Source organism: Atractosteus spatula, chromosome 23 (assembly GCF_055471065.1).
Source record: "Atractosteus spatula isolate fAtrSpa1 chromosome 23, fAtrSpa1.hap1, whole genome shotgun sequence".
In the NCBI taxonomy this organism is placed as follows: Eukaryota; Metazoa; Chordata; class Actinopteri; order Semionotiformes; family Lepisosteidae; genus Atractosteus; species Atractosteus spatula.
Genome location: NC_142728.1, coordinates 2,435,760 through 2,448,101, shown reverse-complemented (window position 1 = coordinate 2,448,101; position 12,342 = coordinate 2,435,760). Strand labels below are relative to the sequence as shown.

The window sequence follows — 12,342 nt, the reverse complement described above, 5'->3', positions numbered from 1 at the left end:
GGGTCATCAGGGTGTTGGAGCCATTCCCACACAGACACAAACACACACACACTCACCCCAGCACCCATTTTCTCAGAAACGAATACGTCCAGAGGAAATGCTCAGAAACACAGGGAGGACATACAGTACAAACACCATGCAAATAGCAGCCCAAGAACTGAACCCAGGGCCCAGACTCTGCAAGGCAACAATGCTAACCATTCCACACTCAAACAACCCTTGTTTATATTAAAATATTGTTCTATTTTAATGCAAACAAGAAAAGCAGAATAGACTGGAGTCTATTAATACAAATAGAGCATAGGCAGCAGTGACTCAGCTAAATAGAAAGGACTTTGTGTCATGAACCTGATGCCTGCTACTGTGAGTCATAAGCCTTTAACTAAATGAAATATGATAAATGCAAGGAAAAGCGTGTTAACTAAAAGAACCTTAAATGCTTTATGCATAGACTGGTCCTTGCTAGTTTTAAATCAATACTGTGTATAATGGCACCCGAACATTATCCACTCAATCTGTATATTGCATGTGAACTGTGTGATCAGGATACAACAGTGACAGCAGCACTCAATAGGACCAACAGGACCAGAGATTAAACTCTGCAGGGACAATCTGGAAAATCCAGTCAAAACTAATCCACATGTTCTTGGAAGGCAGGAGGAAACTGGAGAACTCCGTAAAACCCACATGAGCACGAGGAGAATATACAGGCTTGGTACTGTGCTCAGTTCCGGACAGGAGGAGAGAAGCAGCTGATGAAACAGTTTTTCCAACCACCATGTCTATACTAGTAGTCCAGGAATATTCGCCAATTAATACGGCCTAAAGTGTTTGGATATCCTATATAATAATAGTTCACACATTGTTTCATCCCATGCACATAGAATTATGGCATGGAACATTATGGGTCAGAGAACTATAAAATAATAATCAGAAGGCTATTATTGTTATGTATTTATCCAAAATGACATAATGTACATCTGTAGCAGTTTATAGCCTTAATTAATAGTATTGTCTTCTGTAATAGATGTATATGATTTTCTTTAATGCAGTATTATGTATAAATTATATTACCGGATTATATATAAACTTGTCTTACCTACATTCACTTTATTGCCTACGATGCAATTCCAGTCTTTAAACTTAGGTTTGGCTCAGTGGCAAGTGAGCTACGTTTATGAAGGAATTGTTCTATGAAGCTGATACTGAGAATGTTCTATGAATCTAAACATAAAGAAAACATTTACATCTATAATTATAATTTAGGAGGATCTGTATAACTTTGATCTCACTTTGACATTATGTCAAATGAAACATGGTTATAAGGTCATACAGTATAATGATTATAATGTATGACGTTTTTTGTCAATCAGTAACAAAAATCCCAACTAAATACAGTACATTATGATTCCATATTTGAACACAATAAAATGTGAAATACTTCAAGAGAGGACAATACTTTGATAGCCACTGCATATGTAAAGTGCCTATATTTGATTATTACTAAAATGTCCTAAAAATAACAACACTTCATGGAAGTTCTTCTTCCTCGTGAATTAGAAGTTGTCCTCACTGCATGATATTCATCTTGGGACCTCTACGAAGGCCTTTTTAGAAAAAGTTTCCTAAGCTGCTTTATTTTTCTCTCAGAAGTAATTGGAAAGTTTTACTAGAGCTTTGTCGTTGTTACGAATCATCTTGGCTCACAGTAGCCACGGTAGCACTTTATAAAAAAGGACATTTTGGTAAATAATATGAGAATAGGTTGTCTTTGTTAACATCCTTATTATTGTTCTCACAACACCTGGGGCTAGCAGACCGAGTTTTCTTAGACAGTATTGTGAACTGTATGTACAAGGACAGAATGAGAAGTTCTATTCTCTATTTTCCTTTTTACTATTTTTTGCCCTATAACATTTCCAGACCTCCTGTGGGGAAAAAAAAAGGTTATTTGGAGCCTTGCACACTCCAGACATACACATACTGTAGTATGGTACAATAAGATTGGGATTAGGGGAATCAGACAAGAAACGTTTGTAGGTAAATTAAGGACAGATGGCAAGAATTCGAAGATAGGGCAAGCATCTTTCACCAAGAGCATATTTTTAAATGCTCAGAAATTCAGTTTTTGAAATACAACAAAAAGTGAAAAACCGCACAAAAAATCGAGCATAAGTAACTTCTTAACCAATATGGCCATAAAGGTTAAGGAGTTACACAATATGATGGAACAAAATCAAATGAAAGGTAACCCAGCTTGCAGACCATTATCTGATACGTCTCAGTATTCCTGAGTTTTACCACCTCGAAAGAGATTTTTTTCAGATCTCAGATGCTAAACAAGGCTGGACCTAATCAGGGTTGAGGTGGAAGATGTTTTAGGGAAATCAAATTGATCTGTTTTCTTTCGCTATTAAGTTTGTAATCAACCACTGCTATTTTTACTGACGCCGGGCTGTTTAACTAAGAAAACCAGTTTCACAGCCAAAAGGTATAAAACAAAGCAATGCTAAGCCATCACCCATTTAAAAACTACTCTGCATGGGATGCATCTGTTACCATTTTTAAAAATAATCATTGTGCTCCAGAGCCCATTATTGAGAAAAACCTTTACACTATGCAAAGAAATACAGACGTTGATCAGAATCAACTTCTCCTGTATATCAAGTCAAAAAACAGTGAAAATCTTTTCTTTATTTTCATAGTCTTTTCTTTTAGGCACACAGTATACAGTATGTCATAACTACAGAACTACCGCACATTCCAGTAGAATAGAGCACACAGAAGCTATAAGTACACAATGAAAACACATACTGCAAGGGGTAGCTCCTGATATACCAATTCAATTAAAGTCAAGAGAAACTACTGTTAAAGCATTAAAATATTACAGTTCCTGTTTCCTTATACATTAATTACACTGATGGCACTCTTCCGTTAGTAGGAAAAATACCAATGTAACCCACACATTGATATACACACATCTAAGAGTGTGGGACTGTTTCCATCTATTTCGGATATCTACTGTATGTTTGTGACTTAAGCTGAAAATCTGACTATTTAGCCAGACAAGAAAAAAGCTGAAATCTTAACCTACGTAGTGAACACAACATACTATCCCCAAGCAGGACACGTCCTGTACACTGTATCGCCCGAGTCTGATAAGGCTTAAGAGAGTGCTGAAAAAGCCCATCTTGATATGCTTCATGCTGCTTTATTTGGAGCATGCTTACTTTATTATATACAGTAATTATTATTAGCATTTTGTATGATATTGAGAATGTATACATTTAGAGATGTATACACGTAATGTACTTTCTGTTTAGAAACATGTTTGTCGGGATGCATACTTTGAAAGAAGAAAAACAGGCATTGAATAAACTGCCTTAAGCTGAATATTATGGTGAGTGTAGTAGTGAAGTTGGTGAAGGTAGCAGTTTTTGAAAGTACTCCACAGCTCATAAATGTTAAAGTACTTTACCACAGTACATTTTCCCTGTCTTGTGCACTGCTTACATAATGTTTGAGAAATCATTTCAGCGGCTGCCTTCCATAGACCACATTGCTAGCATGGAGAGTGACTAATCCCCGTATTCAATATGCAAAAACAAACACCATGCAAATGAAGATAATTTAAAATGTAACTGCAAGAAGGGAGCTAAGGTGAGGTGCTGGTGACAAAGGTGAGAACTGTTTACAGGTTTACAAGTGTGGTTTCTCAACATAAATATTGGTGAACACTAGTCTATGAAGTCAAGCCACCATAGAGGTCCTGAGTTACAGTACAGCATCTGAGTGCAAGGGAGACTAGCCTTAGTCAGGGAGGGACACAGTCGAGCAGTATCTTTCATTCTTCAGAACCAGAAGAATTAGGGAACAATATTGGCTTCAACAATCATGCCAACAACTAGTAGAAAGGGGGAGCTAAGGAGTAAGGTAAACTCTGTGAAAATATGGTTCTTCAGGATCAGGCTGAGAAGCTACTGCTGTGCTGTGAAGGAAACTGTTTTTTTAATGGACTGAGGCTGGCCACAAAGACACCAGGATGAATTACCTTCAACCCCAACTGCAAACTGCAGAATAGGAAGAGAGACAAACAAAATACTCCTTGTGTACACCTACGTCTTAAAAGATCAAGTCACTCCCTTTGAATGGGAGAAGTAATTATGCAGAGGCTTCACTTGTGACCAGATAACATTAGATTCCTTATACACACCATCTATTCAAGACACCTTAGAAACTAGGACATTGAAAAGACGTCTAGTATGTAAAGGACTAGAAGACAAAAAGTACAAAAAGTCAGTCAGGCTAAACAGTCAGAGGATCAGAACTCAGAAAGGTCTCGGCAAAGGCGAAACATTATCCCACAAGCCACTTCACAGAAGAAGCTTTTTAAAAGATGAAGCTGAGAAGAAAAGAATCTGAAGATGAACCTTTCATTGGGTCTCGCATCACGCTAAATCATTTATGATTCACTGACATTTTATTTGTGCCAAACTCAGAACCACAGTTATGATTTCAAGCACTGCAAAAACTGAAATTGAATTTAGTGAATGCTAGGAGGGTTTAACAAATATGCTCTTACCCAAAACATTTAGTGGTGTCAAATTGGAAAAGGTCATAAAATGTGTTGTACATAAACACACTTTGTATAAAAGTATCCACCCCTGTAATAATGTCCCATTATATAGAATTCTGACACTGAATGTCCCTTGGAGCACAAAGACGTCAATCATTAACAAGTACAAAGTGTACAGTACCACCCAGACACTGACTAGATCCCTCAAAAAGAGCAGCCAGGCAAGGATGAAACTGGTCAGGGATGCCAATGGGAAGCTAATCGCTATTTCAAGAGCTACAGAGTTTAATCACTGAGAAGGGAGACAATATCCATGATGATCTATCAACAACAGTTGCTCAATATGCATGTCATGAAAATAAAACATCTGAAATCCCTCATGTAGTTTACAACAAAGTATTTAAATGATTCTCTAAACATATTGTCAAAGATTTTATGGTAATACAAGATAAAATTAAAACACTTTGGTCTAAATTCAAAGCTTTATGAGCAAATTGTGAAACAAAATTCACCTTTCAGCAGGACAATGACTCAAAGCAGAAAGCCAAAACTACTGGACTGGAAAGTCAATGTGCATGACTGACCCAGTCAAACACCCTACTTGCATATAATAGAAAATCTGTTGCAAAACGTGAATATTGTTGTCCACAGCTTTGGCACATTCTGTAAAGAAGAATAGGTAACAATTGTACCAATCCCAGCCGGCAAAGTTAGTAGAGATTCACCAGAAAAGCTTTTGATTCTTCAGTTTGACCACTTAAGATTAGATAAAAAAAATTCCACTTCAAAAATGAGTATACATCATTTGTAATTCAGAAAATGGGACATCATTTGGAAACAGCATCACTTTGCAAGGCACTGTTTATGCATGCATATACTGTACAGTACTTACTGTATACCAAAACGTTTGTGGTCTTTATTTTTACTTGGTTGTTGGTATGGTTAATTGGTATGTCATGTACATTATACATTTTCTGCAGATCACAAAGCTCTGTAAATAAACAAAGCAATATCGAAATTTCATAAAATGAAGACAAACAAACTATCTTACCCTACACTAACACCTTAAAAATAATGTATTACTGAAGGAAAATAAGTGGATTCATGTAACACTGAAGCAAGGCATCTGTACTTCTGTCAGTGTACTGTACCACAGGGGAAGAACGCATGGCTCTAAGTAAATTATGTTACAAAAATTGAAAAGAAAAGCTTTTGCTCGATGATTTCTATTTTGTTGAACATGGCTTCGGCAGAATGGACATACTGTACCAATCTGTGACATCATGCTATCTTTTTTATGCTGTGGAGAGTGAACAGTCATGCTTGGTGGATGTACAGTACTCTGTGTAAAATACTGTACATTTATTGTCAACCTCTTTTAAAAACCTGCTTTTCAAACAATGAGAAGTCCTGATTTTCCCACAGCCATTCCCTCCTGTCTGAAAATGTCACAGTGACATCTCGGTTTTCCTGCTCTGAGCCCAGCAGGAAACATGCTGGTGGGCCCCCCCCCTCCCCTTGCCTTGCTAAAAAAAAACATCAAAGTGAGTGGGGCTTAAGAGACGGCCTCATGACTGAGAACTGTCTAAAAAAGAAAAAAGAGAAGGGTGGAAGCCGACCCAAGCTGCCGTGGTGGGGATGACTCACCAAGTGAGGTCCAGGGCATGGATCTGCGAGGCCGTGCTTGGTGTCAGCATTTTGGAACGCCTCCGCGCGCTGGCGACCGTCACCATCACCACCCGGAACAGAACAACGGTGTTCACCTAAACGAATGGATTAAAAAAACAGCATCAAAACACTGTTCCCAGCAGAGTCTGCCCACCCCCTGACCTGGAAATACAGTATAAGACTGCGGTATCTCAGCTGCACTTGTCCAGAAATGCACACTTATCCAGTATACACTTTAAAATATAATCTGATCATTTTGTTTTCTGCTCCTTGGATAAGGTTGGCCATGGCAGATTATGCTCTTTAGCTGTGTGGTGTGCTGTATACACCATGTCTGATGACATGGAAAGGTTTACCACTGCTGTGCTCAATGTTCCCTTAAATAGTATTAAATTCCAGCACCCCAGGAATTGAACCCAGGGCCCCAGCTCCGCAAGGCAGCAATGATCACTAATGCACCGCTTCGTCATTGTAGAAGTGGAACGTCTTAAGAACACTTAATGCGTATAAAACAGATATTCTTTTCATAGGGAAATCAGTACTGAAAAGGCTACCCAATCTAAAGGTATAACTTTTCACTTTAAAGCATCAATGTGCTCATACAGACAACAGGAGGGGAGTGATTTATATACAGTACAGATAATATACATTAAAATTCCGATATAAAAAAGCACGGCAAGCAAGACTCCTAGTGATATGTGTATAGGCATTAGAAGGGGTCCAGTCCCCAAAAGTACATCTGTGTAAAGGTCCAATGGGTCACGTGTCTGGGATAATGTTGGGATTTCCTTGGGTGCCGACTCCATATTAGGAAGGCAATGAAATCGCTTTTCCAGCACTCTTCTGCCTCGGTTTCTTTCCCTTGAGTCTACAATTCAGTGCAGGTTGGCTTATCCCACTGTAAGGGTGTCCTGGGTGGACACTGGGCTGGGGAGCGGTTTAGTGAGAAATCCGAGAGGAAAGAAGTGCAGGTATTCTCACCCAGATTACAGTGGCATCAGATGCAGCTGGTTCTCATTAGAGTTTTACTGTATATACAGCGAAATAGCACAGGTTCTATGGTCTGTCATTTCTATAAATGATCCCACAAAATGGAATTCGAAAATATGCATTTTTTAATAGAAGACATTTATATTAGAGTACACGTTTATTATGTGTATGTGTAAATAACACTTTTATTCTGGCTTAATCTTCATATGTAAATGCATTCACCACTCTGTTGACTTTACAGCTCCTCTTTCCAAAATCTCACGTTGTACTTTTTGAACGGTCAGTTTGATGACTTCCTTTCCTGTCCTGAGATATCAGGTTTCTTTTATTTTTACACTTTCTTTCAATTGGGCTAGAATCACGTCTGTGTTTCTTGATTGCTCTCCTGTGTACACATTAAATCTCAAATGAAATTCAAATTCAGTGATTTCATTTAAATATATTTGAATAGTTTCTCCACACACATATTTTGGTTTCTACACATCCTTAATGGGAAACAATTCAAGGCAAGTTAATGAATGAAAATTGAACATAGTCTCTAATTGTTGAGAAGCTTTCTTGTGTTTGAAATGCTATAAAATAACAGCTTAACAGCTTATATTATAAATCCAAGCCAAGAATAAATACTCTGGTATGAAAACATTTAAAAACGAATTCCATTTGAAGATGAAATTCAAATACCTGAGAAAAAAATCCATTACACAATGGAAATTATTGTCTAAAAGGATAGGAATTAGGTGCCATTCTTCGATGTTCTGATTCCTCACTTAATCATTTGCTCAAGTGAAATAAAAGTGGTGAGAGAATATAATCAGTTTTCATCATATTTTAACAGTAGAATGCACAATTGTTTTCTGTGTTTTGTTTCTGTGAAGTGTGTATCAGCATTTGATAACATCAAGGCCAACCTGAATAAAGTTCTGAACATCACAAGCAGTGAGCAGATGATGGCTATTCTTCATCTTTAAATTAGCTGGCCATCACCAGAGGTTCCTGCATTGTTCAGGGAAACATTTTGTTTGGCCGCAATGAAAAGGCGACATTGTGCTCTGTGAATTTTACCAAACCTCCCAACGAAAGGATGAGAACAGCTGAAATACTTACAGAGAGGACAAAGATAACAGGGCCAACAAAAGCCCAAATAACATCAGTCTGAGCGTTCAGCCAGCAATAATTGTCCGCCACATACTTGTTAAAAGAAGTTGCCAAGGTGATGCCAACAATAACAACTGGCAAACCTGAAATGAACAGACAAAAAAAACAACATAAAGTAAAATTATTTGTACAGAAACTGCCAGATCATCTTTTAATCCTTTGCTTTGCAATACGAACACAAATATTCTTAGGTTAGTCTTAGAGCATCAAGATGTCGTACACAAATTCCCACTGACAAGACACGCAACAGGCAGGCTTAAAAAGAAACACTATAAGCAAATACTAGAACTTACGAAAATGTGGTGTGGGTGTGAGTGTGGGTGTGGGTGTGGAAGTGGGTGTGACTGTGGGAGAGGGTGTGGAAATGGGTGTGGGAGTGGGTGTGGAAGTGGGTGTGAGTGTGGAAGTGGGTGTTGGTGTGGAAGTGGGTGTGAGTGTGGGTGTGGAAGTGGGTGTGACTGTGGGAGAGGGTGTGGAAATGGGTGTGGGAGTGGGTGTGGAAGTGGGTGTGAGTGTGGAAGTGGGTGTTGGTGTGGAAGTGGGTGTGAGTGTGGGTGTGGAAGTGGGTGTGACTGTGGGAGAGGGTGTGGAAATGGGTGTGGGAGTGGGTGTGGAAGTGGGTGTGAGTGTGGAAGTGGGTGTTGGTGTGGAAGTGGGTGTGAGTGTGGGTGTGGAAGTGGGTGTGAGTGTGGGTGTGGAAGTGGGTGTTGGTGTGGAAGTGGGTGTGAGTGTGGGTGTGGAAGTGGGTGTGACTGTGGGAGAGGGTGTGGAAATGGGTGTGGGAGTGGGTGTGGAAGTGGGTGTGAGTGTGGAAGTGGGTGTTGGTGTGGAAGTGGGTGTGAGTGTGGGTGTGGAAGTGGGTGTGGGTGTGGGAATTCGAGAGAGTCTTACAAGACTTAAATCTTTTTTATTTAGCAGTGCCTAACAGTGACTTTCAACTGATTTACACATGTGTGGAAGTGGGGTTTGCATGCACAGAGGTCCCTGCACCCTGCTGCCCAAGAAGGGGGTCTTTCACACCGCAAAAACCAGCCTCACTCCAGATTATCAGCGACGCGTGTTCAGCAGTGCTCACCCCAGCCAATAGCGTAGTACAGCTTCATCCTCCGGTCCTCGCTGATGTTCACGGAGACGACCTTGCTCCAGAGCAGCAGGCCTTCCACCAGCATCCAGGAGAACGATCCCAGGAAAAAGAGATGCAGCAAAGCCGTCACTGCAGTGCACAGCCCCTGGAGGTCACGGGGAGAAACGTTCATGCAAACGGCAGCCAGCTCCTATCTACATTACACAGACTCCAAGGCACGTTATAGCTCGTATCATTAATTACAACTGTAATGATACGGTAATTGATGTTTCAGCTGATGAGATTTAAACCATATCAATTGTGACTAAAATATTTAGATAGACGTTGAGGTGCTGAAATTCTAGAAGGACATTCACTGGTATCCTCCCGTGCAATTTGATTTTCTCTTTTGTAATCATTTTGCTCGATTTAAATGAGTCTTTTTTTTTACATTTCTTTCTGTGAATATCCATCTGGGAAGTGGCCGTGGAAATTAACCTTTGTCTAAACAATTTTCACATTGCATATGGTGTTGTGGATTCTCTTATACTGTGTCCATGTTAGGAGAGTAACCCATCCCTTTAAAAAAAAAGACACCTTTTTCCATCTGAATGTGTAGACAACAAAACAGATTACAGCTGAGATCATGTTTTAAATTTACCTGCACAAATAAAAACGATAGAGGAAATGCTTAATTATTAAGCAATGAAAACGATTTTTTTTTTCAGTTAAAAAATAATCTACATGGATTTCTTTTGCTTTGTAGGTACCTTCTTGGCTTGTGATTACCTTGTTGGTACTGGCCAGATCACTGAACATCAGTAATAGTTGTGCAACTCCCAAAGCAAAAATCAGATTCTTGTGAACTGTTGTTCTATCCGAATTAGGAACACTGTGGTAAGGGGAAAAAATAGACAGATAGGATACGAATTATAAAATACAATTCCTATGTACCATGAGTTGTAAGTATAAGGATGATTTTGTTCCATCCCACAGCAAATAGCAGCACCTTATTAATCAAAACATAAGGAAAACTAATCTTATAGCTGCAGAACTTGTATGTACAGTACCTGGGCTATTTAACCTCATGTAGGCAAAGGAATTGCTGTTTAAAAAGAATGTCAAATTATATAGCTTATATTGAGAAAAATGTGAAACTAAAATGAAAAAAAGTGAGTATTACTAAGACTATACCGCTATGCTAGGAAGCTTTTATGCATAGGATAGCAGCAGACATACCCTACTGCAATGAAAAGAATAAATGTCATAGTTAAGCCACATAAAGACACTCCACACCCCACGAAGGTCAATATCCGGAGAGCATTCTCATCTTGTGGAGTTCTCTGGAATGAGAATTGTTAAGAAAATAAAAAGAATTTAAGTTTAGGGCCCATTGTCAATAGTAACTTTTTAAACATCAATTTCAATGTGGTTTGTCTTATTTCTTGCTCAAATGCTGGTTATCAATACACTTTTTGCAACTTATTTTCAGTATCACCAGAAAAAAAAAATAAAGAGCACAAAGTAAGTACCTTTGGATGTCAGAATGAAAGCCTTTTTTGTTTTTTTTATAGGTTTTTAATATTCAGAATTTCATCCATCTGTGCCATTTAAGTTTGGTCAAAATCACTTTTATGAAAAGTGCATTGTAGCCATCACAAATAAATAAAGTTCATGTGTATCTCGTACTCATGACATAAATATCACGTATTTATTTTTTTCTTTGATGGCACACACATACGTTTTAGAACGCCATGATCTAAACTTTTTTGACCTACTTTGCATGTTGTTCAAAACAACCTTTAGCATTACACTGCTTCCACTAATTTCTCTGGCTAAATCAAATGAAATTCCTTTCATTTTAGCTTTTGTATAACTATGTATGCATGCACAGTTATTACTGACCTTGTAAAAAGATGGTACGCTCATTTTTTAGAAAAAAACACACAGAGGTAATTTGCTGAGGCAGTATTACAGAATGTTGCTTTTTGTGACTAAAAGGAGGAAACAATTTCTACTCGACATTCCAGAAAAAGCACTCATACCGTTAATAATACAGACATATATGCATGAATAATGGTGTAATGGATAATGGTGCATAATGCATGTGTAATGGTGTATATTACATTTTTAAAGGCCTCTTTATTGATTTAAAACTACTGTATGTAATTGAATGTTTCTGAATTGCTACACTTGCAAGATCGAGAGTTTGATCTTCAACACTTGCCTGAAAATGATTCATATTTCCAGAATAAACTTCTTCATTCGGATCAGAATGAATGTATCAGAGTTGTTCCTTAATTGTATGAAACTTTCAGTATACTTTCAGAAACTTGCGGTATAAAGATATGTTATACCGCAAGGGTAATATTTCGTCTTATTGGAGAAGCTGCATACTGTACATTGGAAGGACGTTTGTTTTATTACAGTAATTCCACCGGTCATCCATTCGATATCAAAGCAAAAATAATCGAATGAAAAAATATATTTAATGATGTGGGTCTATTTGTGTTTTGCGGAACACTGTTGGTGTAGGCTGTTTTATTGGCTGAGTAAACGTATTTACGGTAGCTAGAGAGGGTTGATGTCCGGTAGCGGGTGAAGATTTGGGCGAGTTTAAGAGCATTTTTTTTCTAGGAAAACAAAACTCCAGAGGGGTTCATGAAGACATTAAATATATTTAATTCATGTATAAATGTTTATTCACATTACATTGCTAGCACTAATAAAACTGCTTTTTGAACAAATACTACCTTAAAGGCTAATTTAACTTCATACCACAAATTTACCTTTTTGAGCCTTGCAGTCATGTGCTCATACTGTATATACAGCAGGGAAATTGCTTACACTTGTGCTATTGCCTACATTTGCTTGATTGTCGTGTGTGTTT

General features: G+C 38.3%; 1 protein-coding gene across 1 annotated transcript in view; it reads right to left on the bottom strand.

Annotated features, from left to right (window-relative positions):
• Positions 1-12,342, bottom strand: part of adgrd2 (adhesion G protein-coupled receptor D2) — a 53,320-nt gene that overhangs the window by 24,821 nt on the left and 16,157 nt on the right. The window contains exons 14-18 of the mRNA XM_088940619.1: positions 10,692-10,795; positions 10,242-10,344; positions 9,465-9,618; positions 8,339-8,472; positions 6,224-6,339 (exon numbers count right to left, since the gene is read on the bottom strand). Of these exons, the coding sequence (XP_088796745.1) occupies positions 6,224-6,339; positions 8,339-8,472; positions 9,465-9,618; positions 10,242-10,344; positions 10,692-10,795 (611 nt within the window). The remainder of the gene's footprint in view (positions 1-6,223; positions 6,340-8,338; positions 8,473-9,464; positions 9,619-10,241; positions 10,345-10,691; positions 10,796-12,342) is intronic.